This window comes from Sus scrofa, chromosome 2 (genome assembly GCF_000003025.6).
Source record: "Sus scrofa isolate TJ Tabasco breed Duroc chromosome 2, Sscrofa11.1, whole genome shotgun sequence".
NCBI classification, from domain to species: Eukaryota; Metazoa; Chordata; class Mammalia; order Artiodactyla; family Suidae; genus Sus; species Sus scrofa.
Window position 1 is genome coordinate 48,169,978 of NC_010444.4, and position 20,133 is coordinate 48,190,110.

Below are 20,133 nucleotides of genomic sequence, written 5' to 3' on the forward strand. Positions count from 1 at the left end.
ACTCCCTAAACTATCTTAAATACCTGATCGATTTTGGGTTTTCTCACCTGGTTTTTGCTAACTGAACACACAAAGATTTTCTATGTTAAGTTAAGCCCTCAAAACTACTCCCTGGGGCTACATAGCTTACCCCCACTCTGCCCCACCATGTTGTGCTGCAGATGGGGAAACAGGCAGTGACTTGCCCATGTTCACACAGGTAATCAACAGTGAACCTGAGTCTTAAAACATCAGCTTCTGATAGCACTCCAATTTCTCCCTTTGGAGAGTGTCCCCTCAGACCTTTTGGATACCCAGGGTTAAAACTTGAAGTGGGAACTAAGACCTCTTCCTTTGATGACCTGTGGTAAGAACCGAGTTCAAGGCCTGCCTTGGCAGGAATGTAATGAGCACAGCACAACCTGGGAAGGGGAGAATCTTGCTGAAAGGTTGGCCTCAGTGTTGTCTGTGGGCCTCCCAACTCTCACATCCTAGGGTTCTTTTTTTTTTAGGGCCGCACATGAGGCATATGAAGGTTCCAGGCTAGGAGTCCAATTGGAGCTATAGCTGCCAGCCTATGCCACAGCTACAGCAATGCCAGATTCAAGCCTCATCTACAACCTACACCACAGCTCACAGCTCACAGCAATGCTGGATCCTTAACCCACTGAGCGAGGCCAGGGATCAAACCCTAATCCTCGTGGATCCTAGTTGGGTTCATTAACCGCTGAACCATGACAGGAACTCTCCAAGGATTCTAAAAGAGATGGAGCCAAGATCCCAGGAGCTCTCCCTTTCCTAACCTCCTGCAGGGCCTCTGTTGTCCCAGGGCCAGCCTATGGGAGGGGCCATATCTCTCAAAAGAGAGTCCCCATGGCATGGCTGACATGTCTTGAGAGAACCACCCAGTAGCCTCTTAACTTCTCGGGCTGGCATAATTCAGATGTCAGAAAACTCCTCAGCTGGCATTGCACTGCTATTACCCAAGACTCCAGATCCTGCCATCACCATGGAAACACATTGCCCTGTGAGGTTCCTGTCAGTCCCATCTACCTCCCCAGAGCCATCCATGGACACAGAGGCTGCTGGTGCCTCCACACTGTGCCCATCGCAAGTTGTACTGGGTCCACTGTTGGACCCAATCCAAAAAGAATACTAATGGCTCCAGAGACACTATTGGCCCCAGATCTCTGGGAGCCAGGGCAAGCTTTTGGATTCCTGTTCTCACCAAACTATCAACTGTGGCTAAAAACTATTAGCCAAACTCAGCCAGAGAGGCAGGGAAAGCAGCACCAGTGGAGATGTATGCATACAGACATTGCAATTCTGGGTCTTGGCCCAAGGCATTCTAATCTTCCAAGCAAAAGCGTCTCATCCTCTGAACACATACAGCAGGTTTACCACATAGACCCCTCACCGCCACACCCAGAAACCTTTGGTTGGTCAGCTAGTAAGGCACCTATACAGGGTTGTGACCTAAATCTGACTGAGTCCAGAGCTGGGGCTGTTTTTCACTCTGTCATGCTTGAAAAGCTATCCACTTGCCATCCCAGAGTGCTGAGCTGTGTCAGCCATTCCTGGGGCTGGCAGAGGTCCCCTGTTCATCTGCAAGCCACTGTTCAAGGCCCAGCCAGCCCCCCTCCCTCCTGTCTCCTCCACAGGCTGGGGATCTAACATGAGCAGAGGCACGCTTGCTTGTCAAGAAGCATAATGAACTCTTAATGGGGGCAAAAGGGTGATAAGCAAAGCAGGATGCAGAGAGAGAGAGAGAGCAAGAGGATTTCTGAGGCTGAATCTTTCTTCCTGAGGATTATTTTTACTCTGAAATGAAATGACCAGATGTCTTCTTAGGGTTGGATTTCTTTTTTCTTTTTCCCTTCCAACTCGTGCCTAGACAGCATCGCTCATGGCAGATTATCCCCCCTCCCGACTTAGGCCACTTTCAAGGCCGTATAACCCAGCCAATTAACTTTGTCATAGGTCCCATGAAAGCCTTCTGCAGGCAGAAGGGCCTGTGGCCCTGCTGGGTGGGCATGGGAAGCCCCCTGAATCACTGAGCTCCAGATCAAGGGATGCCGTGGCTTTGGATAACCCCAGCTTTGGAGCTGACGGTAGAGATGGGGTAGCATCCAGAAACAGACACACCTGATTCTTAAAGTCAGCTTTGCTATGTTGTCCCTGTGTGACCTTGACATTTTGAAAAACCCTAAAGGTTATAGTTGCATTGCTTCATAGGGCTTCTTTTGTAGTCTCAGGATTGTCCCCATTAGCATGATGGAAAGAGTTTGACTCCGTGATGGAAAGAGACAGACTCCAGCTCCACCATTTGTCCAATTATGATGCCATTCCTCCATTGTTCATTTTCTTCATTCGTTCTTCCCACAGATTCTTTTTTTTTTTTTTTTTTGGTCTTTTTAGGGCCGCACCCACAGCATATGGAGGTTCCCAGGCTAGGGGTCCAATCGGAGCTGTCCCCACAGGCCTACACCACAATCACAGCAACACCAGATCTGAGCCTCGTCTGTGACCTACACCACAGCTCATGGCAACGCCGCATCCTTAACCCACTGAGCGGGGCCAGGGATCAAACCCACATCCTCATGGATCCTAGTTGGGTTTGTTAACCACTGAGCCACGATGGGAACTCCATTTCCCACATATTCTTACTGCTTAATATGTGCAAGGGCTGGCCCATGTCAGAGGCAGTGAGAAAGCCTGAGACCTAATCTAGTGGCTAATAGAGGGGACAGGCAAGTGAAGAAGCAACAAGGATACAGTGTGTAAGGGCTGGAATCAGAAATGGAGGTGCAGAAGCCTCACACCCAGATATGGGTCAGGAAGGGCTTCCAGCGTGACAGAGAAGCTGTGAACCACAGGAAGAGGGGCATTTAGCCAGGCAAAGAGAAGGCCAAGGCAGAAACAGCATCCATGCTCGGAGAATGCCTTACAGACTGAGAGCTGAGGCAGAGCTTCTTACTGTACCACACTTCCTGAACCCTTAAAAGAGATAATATTACCAATCTGGCTGAGTAGTTTTGAGGATTAGGTGGGATAACGCACGGAAAGCACTTCACCTGGTACCCAGCACATAGATGCAGTCATAAAAACTAGTTTCCGTGAATGGTTTTCAGGAAGATTATAGAAGTAATAATAGCAGCTAACAATGATTACATGTTTGCTATTTGCCAGGCCCTGGGCTAAGCACTGGTACATATTGTTTCAGTTAATCCACAAGCCTATGAGGTTGGCACTGTTATCCCTACTTGAGAGAAAAGGAAACAGACAAGGAGTTATGTTATTTTGTCGAAGATCACACAGCCGGAGCCAGGATTCCACCGCAGCCTGTCTCTCCCACCTTCCTCAACAGACCATCTGCTCAGTGAGGGGCGGATGACACAAAGCCAAGAGAGGACTTTATTTTTTTTTTTAATTTGTTGAAAAGATTTTTATTTTTCCCATTATATCTGTTTTACAGTGTTCTGTCAAGTTTCTGCCATATAACACATTGACCCAGTCATGTGTGTGTGTGTGTGTGTGTGTGTGTGTGTGTGTGTGTGTGTGTGTGTGTATTCTTTTTCTCACATTATCCCAAGGAGGACTTTATCAAAAGGCACCACCCACCCCTCACTCAGAGTTTGGCTTTGGGAACTCAGGGGAGTGGCCAGTCTGACATCAGGGCTGTCTGAAACCTTCTCTTTGCAGCAGCAGCTCTCAGGGCTCACTGATGGATTAAGGTGCTTAGCTTCACATGTGACAGCCACCCCTCCATGGGCTGCAGGAGAAGTTCAGAACATGTTTGCACATGCGCCTCCCACATGGGCCAGCTAAGTAGTTGGCGTATAATAGAGGATTTGCTGCATTGATGCTGCTGGGGCCCAAACTAGGCAATAATGCATGTTCATATTTCCTAGGAGCCTCTAAATTCCAAGTTTGAGATTGAGCTGCTATCGCCCAGTAAAGGAAAGGGAGCTCAAGAGAAAAGAATCTGACTCTGTTCTTTTTTCAAAAAGAAATTTTTTTTTTCACCCCAGGCTAGGGGTCAAATCAGAGCTACAGCTGCCAGCCTACGCCACAGCCACAGCAACGCAGGATCCAAGCTGTGTCTACAGCCCACACCACAGCTCATGGGCAATGCCAGATCTTTAATCCACTGAGCGAGGCCAGGGATCAAGCCCGAAACCTCATGGTTCCAGTCGGATTCATTTCCACTGCCCCACAATGGGAACTCCTTTCTATCTTTCTTTTTCTTTCTTTCTTTTTTTTTTTTTTTTTTTTGTCATTTTGCTATTTCTTTGGGCCGCTCCTCGGCATATGGAGGTTCCCAGGCTAGGGGTCGAATTGGAGCTGTAGCCACTGGCCTACGCCAGAGCCACAGCAACACAGGATGCGAGCCGCGTCTGCAACCTGCACCACAGCTCATGGCAACGCCGGATCGTTAACCCACTGAACAAGGGCAGGGACCAAACCCGCAACCTCATGGTTCCAAGTCGGATTCGTTAACCACTGCACCATGACGGGAACTCCAAAATGAATTTTTGAAATATAGTTGATTTACAATGTTGTGTTTATTTCTGTATTTCTGCTATATAGCCAAGTGGCCCAGTTATACATACATACATATGTACATTCTTTTTCATGTTCTTTTTCATTATGGTTTATCGGAGGATATTGAATAAAGTTCCCTGTGCTTTACAGGAGGACCTTGTTGTTTATTCATCCTATGTACAATAGTTTGCCTCTGCTAACCCCAAACTCCAAATTTCTCCCTCCTCAACTCCTTCGCTCTTGGCAACCTCAAGTCTTTTCTCTATAACCGTGACTCTATTTCTGTTTCATAGGTATGTTCATTTGTTTAACTCTGCTCTTTGTGCCCTGTCAAGAACAGGGTGTGCATAGAGCACGCATGGGCCTCCTGGTTATCTGTTCCCTCTCACACCCCTTAATTGGGTTCATGGCACTCTTGCCACATCTGTCATGACTATGATAGCTTAGCTGCTGTCTGGCTGTCCCTGGATGGATGACTCACCTGTGGCCCATTGCCCTGGTCTCCCCTGGATTTCGGTCTCTAGCCTCGGGTTGTAAACAGGATGCTTTGATTGCTAAGAAGAGCCATGTAAGCTGGTTCAAGTTTAGGTGGGTAAAGATACCACAGACTCTCTTATGGGCCCAGGAACTGCAGGACAGCTAGACATGGGCCTTAGTGCTGAGAAGCCACTAAAACCACAGGAGAAGGATGATCTCTCTTGTGTCGAATTCTGTCTGCCTCCGGCTTTATCTCCTTCCTCACAGCTGAATTTCTTTGCTTGAACATGGCCTAACAGATCCTCCACACCCAATCTAAACGCCCTCACAATCCTAGTGGCCAGGACCCACTGAACACAGACTCTGGTCTCTCATTTGAACTCCTAGGATAGACAAAGAGAATGATAAGATCTCACATTCTGGAAAGAGAAGGATGGAGAAGAGAGAATGAAAAGAGAATTGTTAATTCATTCTAAACTATGTGTGGCGCCTGCCACGGTCTGCTTATCTGTGGTGGGTGAGCAGGAACATGTGGCCTATGAGCTGCCCTTTCCAAGGGGTGGGCTTCAGCCAGAGAATGGGCTTCAGCCAAAAGGGGACATTGATATCGGCTTTTCTACCTAGACTTGGGAATTCATTGGTTCATGGCAGCCAGACATTTGTGCTATTGTTTACCATGTGCTGGTAGCTGGAGGATAAAAGATACCTCTCCTTTGTCCTACTCCCATCTTGGCCTCCTTCTCTCTTATTCACCTGCTAGACCTCACACTATAGATAGCCTTTATCAGCTGGGCCTCTGCTGGGGCCTGGTCAGCACTGCTGGGTCTGCAGGAGGCAAAGGAGCCTGGTCCCAGAGGATGTCCCAGGCCTCAAAACAGCTGACATGTTGCCCATTTACCCCAACCCTCAAGAACTAAGACTTCAGGAGTTCCCATTGTGGCTCAGAAGCTTATGAACCCAGCAAGTATCCATGAGATTGTGGGTTTGATTGCTGGCCTCGCTCAGTGGGTTAAGGATCCCGTGTTGCTATGGCTATGGTGTAGGCCGGAAGCTGCAGCTCCGATTCAGCTGCTAGCTTGGGAACATCCATATGCCACAGGTGTGGCCCTATAAAGCAAAAAAAAAAAAAAGACTTCTATCCAGGAACTTCTGAAGGCCATTGCACCACCCCTGTGCAAAAGGAATAGATGAAAAATCTAGCACTATCTTGTGTGCATGCATGATTATCTTATATTTTTACCTAGACTGTCTCAGCTCCCCAAACCAGCACCTGCATACTTCTCCTTCAAAGGAGGCTGGTCTTCTCTCAGCACCTTGATGCAAGGCAAAAGCTGGCACTTATTGGTTTCCATGGTATTCAAGGGACCTTGGGTTGATTATGGAAGTGGAGCCTATCTCAGGGGACTGCTTGCTTCTCCTGATTTAATGCATTTGTTTCTCTGTTTCTTTCTCTTTGGTGTGGCTGCCTTTCCCCTGATATTCAGCTGCAGAACTCTCTGAAGACGGATTTGTGTCTTGATCAGGGTCCAGACACGGAGAATGTTCCTATCGTGTACATCTGCCACGGGATGACACCCCAGGTGAGTGCTGGGAGTGTCTGGGGTGAGGAAAGAAAAGTCAAAAGTGGTCACTCTGGGCCCAGGGCCTTGGGGATTTTTCACTAGGAAACATCCTCATGAGCAAAAGAGAGTCATACCTGCCTTGACAGGAAAGTGTCTGAAGGAACAGAATCCTCTGGGATGGGGAGCAAGGAAGATGATACATTTTTAAAGAGAAACCCCTTGCACCTTCCAGGAGACATGGGTAAATTACAGGCTTCACTCTGGCAGCCATTCCTTTCCTTAGCAGGAGAGAATCTGAAGATTCCCCCAGGCTTATTGATGTCTCAGAGTCCCTTCAGAGTGCCACTTCGCAGCCTTCAGGCTCTGCCCTGTTTAGTAGACCATAGCTGGGACCAAAATGTATAGCTATGAGATCCTTTCTAGCTCCTCTAACCTTCTGGTGGAGAAGGAAAGGCAGCCACCAGGAAAAAGCTTATCCTCCCAAATTCTCCATTCATAGCCTAGGCTGCTATGAACCCAAGGAGGATGTTAAGACACTGGCAGGGGAAATGCTTTGTTCAACTAAGTACAATGGACCGTCATTGACCAAGAATGCCATAGACTGACCTGTTAACAACTTAACATTTTCAGAATTTACCTATCTTACAAGAATGCCATAGACTGACCTGTTAACAACTTAACATTTTCAGAATTTACCTATCTTACCTCTGGAAGTGTACAATGGTTTTTTTTAAAAGACATTTTGGTATAGAATATATGTATGTTTGTGCAATTGCTGTGTTTAAAAGAGTTGTTACCTGCCTAAACACACAACTGAAGGATACCATGATGTGAGTGTCACCCAGTGTACTATGCTGAGACTTCCCAGTGATTGTCCACTGTGATCTCTTACCACCTTGGGCTTTTTGTGGTCCAAGCTGCTGTGCCATTACTGGCGGGTCAGTCACAGGTCAACAGATCACACTATCTCCAACTCATTCCCCAGTTACCATGGTGTGACATTTTTAATGGGTGACTATATTTATGTAAACCTTTAACTGATACACTAAATATACAAATTACATTGTGTCTGGATTAATAAATTTTCAGAGCAGACACACCCATGGAACTAGTGCCCAGGTCAAGAAAAACATTACTGCTTGATTTTGAAGTTGATGTAAACAGGATTATAGGGTATAGGCTTTCTCATGTTGGTATCTTTCTTTCCTAAGTACATACATGCTGTTACATGTCATTGTAACTTATTCCTTTTTTTTTTTTACTGTTTCTTATCCCATCTTATGAGTATGCCATATTCCCTATGTATTCTGCTGTGATGAACAGTACGCTATTGCCAGGTTGGGAGTATTACAAATACTGCTATCAGCGTCTTGTTCATGTCTTTTGGTGCACATATGTACTCATTTCTTTTAGATTTATACCTAGGAGCTGTTGAATTACTGAGTCATAGGGTTGACATGTGTTCATTTTTAGTAGACACTGTGTATATTAGTCTTCTAGGGCTGCCATAACAAAACGCCAAAGGTTGGGGTCGCTTTAACAACAGAAGTTTACTTTCTACAGTTCTGAGGCCGATTAAAGTCCAAGATCAAACTGAGGCTCTCTGGTTTCAGTGGGCCAGCTGAGTTGGTTTCTGCTGAGAGCTCTTTTTTAGCTCACCTTCTCGCTGTGTCCTCAGTGGCAGGGAGAGAGAGAATGAGCAAGCTCTTTGGTGTCTCTTCTTAAAAGGACACCAACCCTATTGAATCATGGCTCTTCCTTTATGACCTCCTTTAACCTTAGCTTGAAGGTTTGGGATGTTCTCAGCTTATCCACATTGCAAAACAAAGTGAGAAAGCTTGTTCTGGAGTGAACACCAAGAGTGTAACTGATCAGACATTGGATTAAGAGATCATAAGTGAGATGCAAAGACTTAACCAACTATCTCACAGCAGAAGGCATCAGTACAGATGCGATTCTACCAGCAGAGACGCTGTTAGTTTGAACTAAAGAGAGAGGGGGCAGAATGAAGGAAGGCTGTTGGACTTCTTAGATTCTGTAAGATGGGACCATAAAGCTACTCAGTTGTGAACGTGCACTATTCCTTAAGAAAAGGGGAGAATGATACTGAAGGTGATTTAGAGATCAGCAGGGCTGCCACTCCCACCACAGGCCCAGAGGTAAGGCTGTTCTCTCAAAGGGCAGGGGGCTGCCTCTCTGGTTTCAGTGGGCCAGGATGACCCTGCCCTGGGCCAGAGGGGTGGGGCCAAAACAGCCAGCAGCCTGGGCAGGGCTCCTCCAGAGAGTCAAAGGGGCCAGCAGCCTGGCAGAGCCACAAGGGTGATGCTGCTACCCCAGTGGCCCTGGAGAGCAGAGTGTTGAGACAACAGTGATAATTCTTGAGCCTTAAGGTCGAATAGAATTTGCCTTGCCAGTTTGTGGCTTGCTTGGGACCCATCAACCCTTTCTTCCTTCCAATTTCTCCCTTTCGGAATGCAATCATCCTCCCTATGGCTGTCCCACCATCATATTTTGAAAGCACATAACTTGTCTGATTTCTTAGGCTCTTAGCTAGAGGGAAATTTGGCTTCAGGATGAGTCATAACCTTGAGTCTCATACATGTCCAATTTAAATACTATTTAGATGATATTTGGACTTTAGTCTTTAGAGTTGATGCTTGAATGAGTTAAGACTTTTCAGGGCTATTGGGAGGAAATGAATGCATTTTACATAAGAGAAGAAAATGAATTTGGGGGGCTAAGAGGAGAATGCTATAGACTGAAATTGTATCACCCCAAAATTCATGTGTTGGAGTACTAGTCCTGACTGTGTTTGGAGGAAGGAAGTAATTAGGTTAAATAAGGTTATAAAGTGGAGCCCTGGTTTGACAGTTTTAGTCCTTCTGAGAAGGGCCATCAGGGTACTCTCTGCTATGTGAGGACACAGCAATAAGGTAGTCATTTACAAGCCAGGAAGAGAGCTCTCTCCAGAAACTGAATGGGCCAGCACCTTGATCTTGGACTTCCAGACTCCAGAAGTGTGAAATAAACCTCTGTTGTTTAAGCTGCCCAGCCTGGGGCATTTTGTCATGGCAGCCAGGGCCATCTAACATACTGTCAAATAGTTTTCCAAATTCATTGTATTAATTTTACTCCCGCCAGCCATAGATTAGGGTTCTAGTCATTCCCCATCCTTGCCAGTATCTGGCATTATCTGTCTTTTTAACTTTCTAGACATTGTGGCGGTTGCATAGTGGTATCACATTGTGGTTTTACTTTGCATTTCTCTGATTATTAATGCAGTCGGGCACCTGAGTTTTCAATCCATGACATCCCCATGTTGTTTTTGAGTCTTGGCCAAGGTGACCAGATCACAGGTAGTTTGGTCTTGGTGTAAATTCCCTTTCTATTTTTTAATACTTATGGTTCAGGACATGCAGGAGAACTTGCTCTATGTGGAAATCTGCAGGATCAGTGCTTATCTAGACCATTGGACCATGTCAGGTGTTCTTCTATGGGATGGTGGGTGTCTGTTCAAGCAGAGGCTGCCAGTCTGCCAGCTGCAGATGATTCAATAAGGGACAGTCTGTGTTGTTATCAGCATGGATCCTGGAGCCATTTTGCCTCAGTCCAAATGTCAGCTTTGACACTTTCTAGCTGTGAGCCCTTGGGCAGGATTCTAAATCTGGGCCTACTTTTTTTAACTGTAAAATATGGATTAGTAATGGTATATACCATAAAGGTTGTTGCAAGGATTTAATATGTGTATTTAAAATAGTGCCTGTGGAGTTCCTGTCATGGATCAGTGGTAGCAAACCTGACTAGTATCCATGAGGACATGGGTTCGATCCCTGGACTCACTCAGTGGGTTAAGGATCTGGCCTTGCTGTGAGCATGGACTGCCTCAGATCTGGTGTTGCTGGGGCTGTGGTGCAAACTGGCAGCTGCAGCTCCTATTCAACCCCTAGCTTGGGAACCTCCATATGCCATGGGTGCAGCTCTAAAAAGACAGAAAAAAAAATGGTGCCTGGCATATAAGCAAGTGCTCAATAAATGATAGCTATTAATATTGCTGTGGTGATATTATTATTACTGCTCATTGAAACTTGCTCAGTTTAAATACCCTCAAGTTTCCATTTAAAACCCACACTGAACTGACTTTCCTTGACCTCATGTGCCATGGATTCAAAGCCTACTCATAGACTATTAGATCATTTTGCTATAGCATCAAAAATTCAGTGAGGTAGGAGAGAGGGCAGTGAAAGGGGCATCAGGAAGCCTGAGTCCAAGTTTGGTTTTGCCACACATTTGCAATGTCACCTTAACATCTCTAGGTCTTTATTTTATTTTACTTATTTATTTATTATTTATTTATTTATTTTGCTTTTTTAGGGCCACACCCACAGCATATGGAAGTTCCCAGGCTAGGGGTCAAATTGGAGCTACGGCTGCCGGCTTACACCACAACCACAACAAGCCTAGACCCGAGCCACGTGTGCAACCACACCACAGCTCACAGCAATGCCAGATCCTTAACCCACTGAACAAGACCAGGGATTGAACCCGCAACCTCATGGTTCCTAGTCAGATTCGTTTCTGCTGCGCCATGACGGGAACTTGTATTTTGTTTTATTCTTTTATTGAGGTTGTACTTCTACAATAAAGTACGCACATCTTAATATATAGTTCAATGAACTTCCACATTTGTAGACAATGTACAGGTACCACACAGATCAAACCCATCATCCCAGTGGGCTTCCTCATTCCTCCTCTTGGTCAGAACCTCTACCCAAAGGTAAGGACAATTTTGACCTCCAGCACCACTGATTAGTTTTGCCTGGGTCTGTGTTCTTATCTGCAAATGAGGAAATTGGACTGGCAGTCTCCAGGCCCAGCTCTGCCAGCTCTGGCAATATGCTTACCTTGAATTCTTTTGTTCTGAAATTCAGTTGGCCTGGGAATCTGTGAGCTGGTGCTGCACTTGCCAGGAATATAGGGAGCTGCCTTCCCTTGATGTTTATAAATCAGCTTATTTTTCTGTTTTTTCTTCTTTTTTATCTTTTAGTGCCGCACCCGCAGCATATGGAGGTTCCCAGGCTAGGAGTGGCACTGGAGCTGTAGCCGCCAGCCTATGCTATAGCCACAGCAGCATAGGATTTAAACCTCATCTGCGACCTACACCACAGCTCACAGCAATGCTGGATCCTTAACCTGCTGAGCGAGGCCAGGGATCAAACCTGTGTCCTCATGGTTCCTAGTCATATTTGTTTGAGCCATGGCAGAAACTCCTAAATCAGCTTCTTGATGTGGAGTGCCACAGGTCCTAAAGACTTGGGTCTCCCACCCAATTCCCCACAGAGCCCTCGTGTAACTGGGCTGTGTATGGAACACTGGGCCTAGCTGCCCTCTCCTACTAGGCCTGCAGCCGAGATGCAATGACATTAGTAGAGGGAGGGAGGCTTGAAACCAGCCTCAAATAAGAGACATTTCTCAGAACAGGGAGGTGTAGGGACTGTGCTTTGGCAGGAATTTGTTGAGTCTGGCCTTCCCGGTGAGCTGGCAGAGCTGAAGAGGACTGGGTCATCCTGTGGGCGGGCTGCGTATCCTTGGCAGGAGTTCATCCATCCACTCGGGATAGAAACAGGTACAGGGGATAAGCAATAGGTGAGGAGGCAGAACTTCTAGCTGGCAAGGCTTCCCAAAACCTCTACTAGCTCTTCAGAAGGTCATTAGGAATTCCTGTCATGGAGCAGCAGAAACGAATCTGACTAGTAACCATGAGGTTTCAGGTTTTATCCCTGGCCTCACTCAGTGGGTAAGGATCCGGTGTTGCCACGAGCTGTAGTATAGGTCTCAGACACAGCTTGGATCTGGCGTTGCTGTGGCTCTGGCATAGGCTGGTGGCAACAGCTCCGCTTAGACCCCTAGCCTGGGAACCTCCATATGCCACGGGTGAGGCCCTAAAAAGACAAAAAGACAAAAAAAAAAAAAAGTCATTAGCTCATGGAAGAGACAAGAATAGGAGGAGCCCAAGGATATCACCTTAGTACAAAGTAGGGGACACCTCAGAAGGAGACTGTGGACAGATACAGGCCTCAGGGGTAGTCTCAATCTCCCAGATTCGGTCCAAATTAGATGCTCAAGAAGCACTTCTAGGAATACTTTCCCCTCCTACTATCAGCTCTCAGCAAATATCTTATTATCATGGCCACAGAGGCCAGGGAGAGCCCAGGGAAGTTCACATGTGCAGAGACACTGCACAACCCCTGAGGAGGGATATGGTACTTCACATTATTTGGGAAACAAAGACCTGCATGAGGTGACAGTCTTTCTGGGCTCTGTTATGAAACCTCACATGCTCCTCTCTGAGCATCACACTTGCTAGGAAGCCTGAAAATAGGCAAGCGATGTGGTGTATCATGGTCAAGAACCAGACTAAGTGGGTACAAATCCCAGCCATACCACCTACTAATCTGGTTCCCTGGGTAGGTGTCATAACTTCCTTGTGCCTCGATTTCATTATCGATCAGTAGAGATTATAGTAGTATCTACCTTTTAGGGTTGTTTTAAAAATTAAATTAATGCACATGAAACATTTAGACAACAAACCTGGTACACCATCATTTCTTACTAAATATTGGCTAATTATTATCAGATTGGTAAAGAGACTCACGATCATGTCCTTAAGAATGGGAATTATTTAGCCTGGAAAAGAAGCGATTTAAGAGAGACAAGAAACTTCCAAAATTATAAGGACACAGATTTTTCTTTGAGTATAAAAGAAACTCTTCCCACTATCATTCAGGTAAAGGTGACCTCTCCATCATCAGAAGTTTCCAAGCCAAGTTCACTGGGCCCCAGGGGCATTATGAAGGCTTCCTATATCATGTAGATGCTTAAACTGAGAAGTTCCTAAGGACACTCCCACCCTGGAATTCTATGACTTTTTAATTCATTACCTTTTAAATTTTTCTTTAATGAATGAGAGTCTATTGTGTGTCAGATACTGTTCTTGGCCCTGGAAACAGTGATTAACCATATGGAGGTCACAGCCCTCGGCCAGTGCTGGAGTCAGACTTTTCCATACTATTTAATCCTCACATCTCCAACACAGCCAGGGCTTGAACTCCTTTCTCTCTTGGGAATGACCTGGGTGGCCACAGTTGAGCTGTATATACGAAGCTGAGCCAAGAACAGTGAAGGAGGAAGAGGAAAGGAGGTAGGACTGAGAGCTGGCCAAGTTCATCCTGCTGATGTGATATTGAAAGTCACTTCCCTTTGTCATTTCCTTCTTCCAAATTTCTGAGTTTTTCCATTTGGGGTCTGAAAACCAGAAAAAAGCTGGATCAACCAGGTGATAAGCAATCCCCAAACCTCGCTGGTATTAGTGAAACAAGTGAATTTTGTCAGTTCACACCAAAAAAAGTAAATCACGACTCTTCAAGTGAACATGCAATAAAATATATTTATCTTATTAATAAGGGAACAGTAAAGCATTTGAGGAACTCAATATCTGAGTATTCTCTAAAGAAGAATGTTAGGATTGTAGATTAGATATAAAAGTAATTAATGTCCTACAGGGAAATAAAATCATAGCCTTTAGTGTGATTTTTTTCTACCCAGACAGAAATCTAGAAGTTAGTATTTAACTTCATGCTGTCTGGGTCCTAATCAGAAGGTAAATAGCAAAGTCAAACATAGGTATAATCTCTTGAAAAATTATATACTCTTGGGTGGGCTTGTTAGACGATGCCCCAGCATGATATTGAAAGAATAGATCACCTCCTCTCTTTTTTGCCTCATTTCCAGGTTTTAGGTATTTCTCTTACTCTCTTCACAAAGTGGCTAAAGGTGGAGTGACTCTCTGGGCTGTTAGTGACTGGGAACCCTTGTGGATTCACAGTCTACCCACATGGCCTTCCCTCCCCAGTTATTTCCTAGGGCAGCTGTAACAAAGGAGCACAGCCTGGGTGGCTTAAAGAATGGAAATTTATCAGAGTTCCCATTGTGGCTCAGCAGAAACAAATCTGACTAGGAACCATGAGGTTGCAGGTTCAATCCCTGCCCTCGTTTAGTGGGTCGAGGACCTGGTGTTGCTATGAGCTGTAGTGTAGGTCGCAGATGTGGCTCAGATCCTACATTGCTGTAGGCCAGCGGCTACAGCTCCAATTCGACCCCTAGCTTGGGAACCTCCATATGCCTTGGGTGTGGCCCTAAAAAGAAAAAAAAAAAAAAAAAAAAAAGAAATTTATCATCTCACAATTCTAAAGATAGAAGTCCAAGACTGAGGTGTTGGCAGGGCTATGCTCCCTCTAAAGGCAGGGACCTATTCCAAGTCTTTCTCCTTAGCTTCTGGGAGTTCCTTGGCTTGTGGCAGCATAACTCCAGCATCACACAGTGTTCTCCCTGTGTGCTTATCTCTGACTAAATTTCCCCCTTTTATAAGAATGCCAATTGGGGTAGGGCCCACCCACTTCTGTATGACCTTATCCTAATTTAAATAATTATATCTGCAGTGACGCTATTTCCAAATAATGTCATATTCTGAAGCACTAGAGGTTAGGGCTTCAACATATGAAATTGCCTTTTTTTTTTTTTTTTTTTTTTTTTTTTTTTTGTACACAGTTCAATCCACAACACCCTCAAAGGAGAAGAATGACTGGAAATCTGACTTTTGTGGCCCAGATGGAAAGTGCATGACATCACTTTGTATCCCATTCAGGTCACCAGGGCTATCACGTGGCCCTGCCTTACTACAGAGGGTGTGGAAAGTTAGGGTTTTCGGTGTGCCCAGGAAGCCTGGTCTCTACCACACAGACTTAGGTATTTTTTAAACTGGTTCCTCCTCTGACAAATAAGAAAACAAGAAAATGGCCACTGAGGATGGGAACTGCTTGCCAGGGATCACATCACAAATTACGGGCCAAGGCAGGGCCAGAAGAATGCCTGTATTTTCACTTCCATTTTCTCCTCTAGGTTCATTCATTCATTCATCAACCTCATGCTGCTGGGTTGTCTTTCAGGAAGTTCTCACATTTTAGAAAAATCTCATTTCCCCTGAAGAACAAATCTGGTGTAGGAAAAAAAAAAAAAAAAAATTCATGAAGAACAAATCTGGTGTAGTGATGGGAGTGGTTTTGTCAAGCAGCTTATCATGGAACCCAGTGGGGCCCCAAAACACCAGGGACCCAAAGGAGCTTGGGCAAGGAAGAGAGCAGGGTCTGCATCTGTGTTTAAACCCTTTGAGAGATTCTGCTTAAATGTGGTTTAAGAAGTTCACTCTCACATTATCATGCTCCATCATACGTGACTAGACATAGTTCCCAGTGCTACACAGCAGGATCTCATTGCTAATCCATTCCAAAGGCAATAGTCTGCATCTATTAACCCCAACTTCCCAGTCATCACCCTCTCTCCCCCTCCCCCTTGGCAACCACAAGTCTGTTCTCCAAGTCCTTATGATGGAGCATGATAATGTGAGAAAAAAGAATGTATACATGTATGTGTAACTGTGTCACCATGCTATACAGTAGAAAAAAAAAAGTATTAGGGTAATTAAAAAAAAAAAAAAGTTCACTCTCATAGCCTTGTGATCCTCCCAGCCCTCAGCAAAAGCCCTGGGTAGGAGAAAGCATAGTGTAACTAATCGAATTAGTGAGGTGCAGCTGCTGGGAAGCATGCTAATTGGTTAATGAGTAAACGTAACCATTTTATTTAAATTAGCAGCAAATTTCCAGCAATCCTCAAAATAACTAAGAATATTAGCCCTAATTAGTGTAACAGCCTGGAAAATTTCTTCTGCTGGGAAATATACAACAATGGAGTCTCCCCACAGGCGATATTTATTCAATCAATCACTCATTCACTCACTCATTCATTCATCTGCTCATTCAACAAATATGCATTGAGTATTATGTTAGGCCAACAACTGTGAGAGACAAAGACAGCTTTGCCCAGGTCCCCGACCTGGGAAGCTGCAGTCTGGAGAGGGAGTCGGGTACTTAGATAATTACAGTTCATATGATACAACCTATGACCTCAACCACTTTCTCATTAGACTCTTAGATGGGAAACAAGACAAGAGAGGGTCTGGGAGCCTCTCCCATTCTTTCTGTCTGAATCTTCTGGATTGTAAAAGACAGGGGAAAGATGCTTTCTCTATGGGAAGGTAAATTCTTGACTGTAAAAGAAGGAAAATGAAAGGGACCTTAATTCCTCCTCGAGTTTTTGAAATACTGAAACTGCTATATTTATGCTTCAGGAAATGCTTTTGATTCCAAGAACAGAGATTAGAATTAAGCCGAAAAAAAATCTTCTCCAGATTGAATGCCGTATTAGATCAGGTAATATGTTTAAGAAAAGTATGGAATTGGAGTTCCCCTGCTGTGGTGCAGCAGGTTAAGGTTCTGGCATTGCTGCACCTGTGGCTTGGATTCGATCCCTGGCCCAGAAATTTCCATATGTCATGGGTGTGGCCATAAATCTAAAAAAAAGAAAAGTATTGGATTCTCATTGTGTCTCAGTGGTTAACAAATCTGACTAGGAACCATGAGGTTGCAGGTTCAATCCCTGGCCTCACTCAGTGGGTTGAGGATCCAGCATTGCCGTGAGTTGTGGTGTGGGTCACAGATGAAGCTGAGATCCTGCTTTGCTGTGGCTGTGGTGTAGGGCAGTGGCTACAGCTCCTATTAGACCCCTAGCCTTGGAACCTCCATATGCCAACTGTGCAACCCCAGAAAAGTTAAATAAATAAATAAATAAATTTTTAAAAATAAAAAAGGAAACTATGGAATGTGTTGCCTCTGCTTTTTTGGAATTTTTCACTTGGCTATCCATATACATATCCACTCCTATGCCGGGGCAGGGGGGAGAGGGAGAAAAAGAGAGAAATGAATGAAAAAAAACTAACTTCTCTTTTTGCTAATCACTGTCTAGAAACTGCCATTCCCTCACACGGTCATAATAAAGCCATCGCCCCTCCCCTGCTTGGCAGTGCTCCCAAGGTCAACGCATGGGGCATTCTCGGCCTCTCTGGATTGCACTTGCACCCCCAGACTTTCAAGTAAAATCTCAGAGACAGTTGAAAAGTTTTACTCCTGGGCCAAGAATTTAAATCACCAGCTACTCCTCTGAGACTTTTGGCAGACTTCGTCCCTTCTCTATGATTTTATCTATAAATAATTAGGAATTCCAAGCATCACGTGGTTGTAAGGTTTTGAAAAACTTCTGTGAGCCCTTCCCATTGTGGCTCAGTGGAAAAGATTCCAACTAGTATCCATGAGGACGCAGGTTCGATCCCTGGCCTCACTCAGTGGGTTAAGGACCTGGCGTTGCTGGGAGCTGTGGTGTAGGTGGTAGGTGTGGCTTGGATCCCACATTGCTGGTGGCTGTGGTGTAGGCCAGCAGCTTCAGCTCTGATTCAACCCCTAGCCTGGGAACCTCCATATGCCACAGGTGTGGCTCTAAAAAGACAAAAGACAAGATAAAAGAAAATAAAATACCTCTTCCACATTTAACATTTTATTTTATAATACATTTTTAAGAGCTTCCAAATTTAATTGTATTTTTAAAAATTCAGTAAACTGTTGTTAACTCTTCCATTAAAGTAGAAATTGACTGTGGTAAAATACGTGACTATACACATAGTCCTTTGTCTGTGACCCAGGAGTCTGGTGCTTTCTAACTGCATCTATTAGGTTAGCTTGTCGGAATTCTCCTGTGGCGCAGCAGGTTAAGGATCCAGCATTGTCACTGTAGCAGTTTGGATGGCTGCTAAGGGGCAAGTTTGACCCCTGGCCCCGGACACTTCCACAGGCCATAGGCGCAGCCAAAAGATAAATAAATAAAAAATAAATAATAGTTATTCCGTTAGCTTGTTAGTAGGGTAAATTCTCAGATCCTTCACAATTCTTTTGTTTTAATTAATATTCTGTGCAATATTATATAAGTTAAGGGTGTACAATACAGTGATTCCCAATTTTTAAAGGTTAGCCACCATTTACAGTTATTATCAAATATTACGTTCCCTGGGCTGTACAATATATCCTTGTAGCTTATTTTAAGCCTCATAGTTTTACCGCTTAATCCCTACCATTATCTTGCCCCTCCTTTGTCCCTTTCCTTACTGGTAATCACTAGTCTGTTCTCTCTGAGTCAGCTTCTTTTTTGTTATATTCACTATTTGTTGTATTTTTTAATCCATACATAAGTGGTATCATATAGTATTTGTCTTTCTCTGTCTGACTAATTTCAGGCAGCATCATACCCTCCATGTCCACCCATGTTGCTGCAAATGACAACATTTCATTATTTTTCATGGCTGAGTAGTATTCCATTGCAAATGTATGTATGTGTGTGTGTGTATGAATGGGTAAAGAAAATGTGATATATACATCTTCAAATATATACATATATCACATCTTTATCCATTCATCTGTTGATGGACACTTAAGTTGCTTCCATATCTTGGCTATTGTAAATAGTGCTGCTATGAACATTGGGGTGCATGTATCTTTTTGAATTAGTATTTTTGGGGTTTTTTGGTTTGTTTTATGGGGGGGATAAATATCCAGGAGTGGAATTGCTGGGTCATATGGTGGGTCTCTTTGTTGGCCTGTAAGTTATAGCCTGCATGATTCCAGGGGCCACTGTTCCTGTGCCACACAGTGTGGTGTCTCTGGGCCAATGTAGCAGCTGGCCCTGTGACGCCCCACTCTCTGCACACCCTCTAGGCAGCCAGCCCTCAGAAACTCCCTGTGGGACTCTCACATTCATGTACAGGCTGGTTGTTTGAAGAGCAGCTTTTGCTCCTGGGGACCCAGGGAACTAACTGATGCCCTGTCGAGCTTGGGGTCAGGCAAGGCTGGGATCTAGACCCAGTTCTGCCCGTGCCAATGTGTGGTTGTGCCAAATGGCTCCATCTTTATAACACCAGTTATGTTATAACCTGTAGATCAAGGCTTCGCTAAAGTGTTCCAAGGGCTCTGATGGCCCATCAACACCTCACACATTGCCTAGAACCGGATGTCGGTGCGATTATGCCACACTTGAGAACAGCCCCTCCAGGGGTGCAGAAGGGGAAGACCAAGCCTGCTTTCTCTCCCAGCACTGCCTCCCTTAGATTCTGGCTCCTCCACAGGGCACTGCCCAGGTGACCATCATAGGGCTTCATCTGCATCATAGACACCCATGAGACCCATCATGGTTATCTGCCTGGAGCTGGGTCCACTCTGCTTTAGGAAAACCACCCATTGCCATTTCTCTTTCAGCGATTGCACAAGAGTCATGGCCCTGACGAATGCGCTCAGCCCAGGATACAGACACACAGGGAGGCAGCAAATGGATGTGTTTGGTGCATGGGTACATAGATGTCAGTGCCACAGTGGTGACTTCCTCTTTCCCCAAGCAAGAATGAACCCTGGCCTGCTCCCATATTTTCAGCATTAAAAAAAATTTTTTTGAAAAAAGAGCTGCAGGAGTTCCCTGGTAGTCTAGTGGTTAGGATTCAGCACTTTCACTGCCGTGGCCTTGGTTCAATCCTTGGTCTAGGATCTGAGATCCCACATTAAGGTGCTACACATGCGCTTCCCCC

At 45.1% G+C, this 20,133-nt stretch overlaps 1 protein-coding gene across 1 annotated transcript in view; it reads left to right on the top strand.

Annotated features, from left to right (window-relative positions):
- GALNT18 (polypeptide N-acetylgalactosaminyltransferase 18) overlaps window positions 1-20,133 on the top strand; it is a 367,881-nt gene that overhangs the window by 306,745 nt on the left and 41,003 nt on the right. Inside the window, exon 9 of the mRNA XM_005661126.3 lies at window positions 6,486-6,581. Coding sequence (XP_005661183.2) covers window positions 6,486-6,581 — 96 coding nt within the window. The remainder of the gene's footprint in view (window positions 1-6,485; window positions 6,582-20,133) is intronic.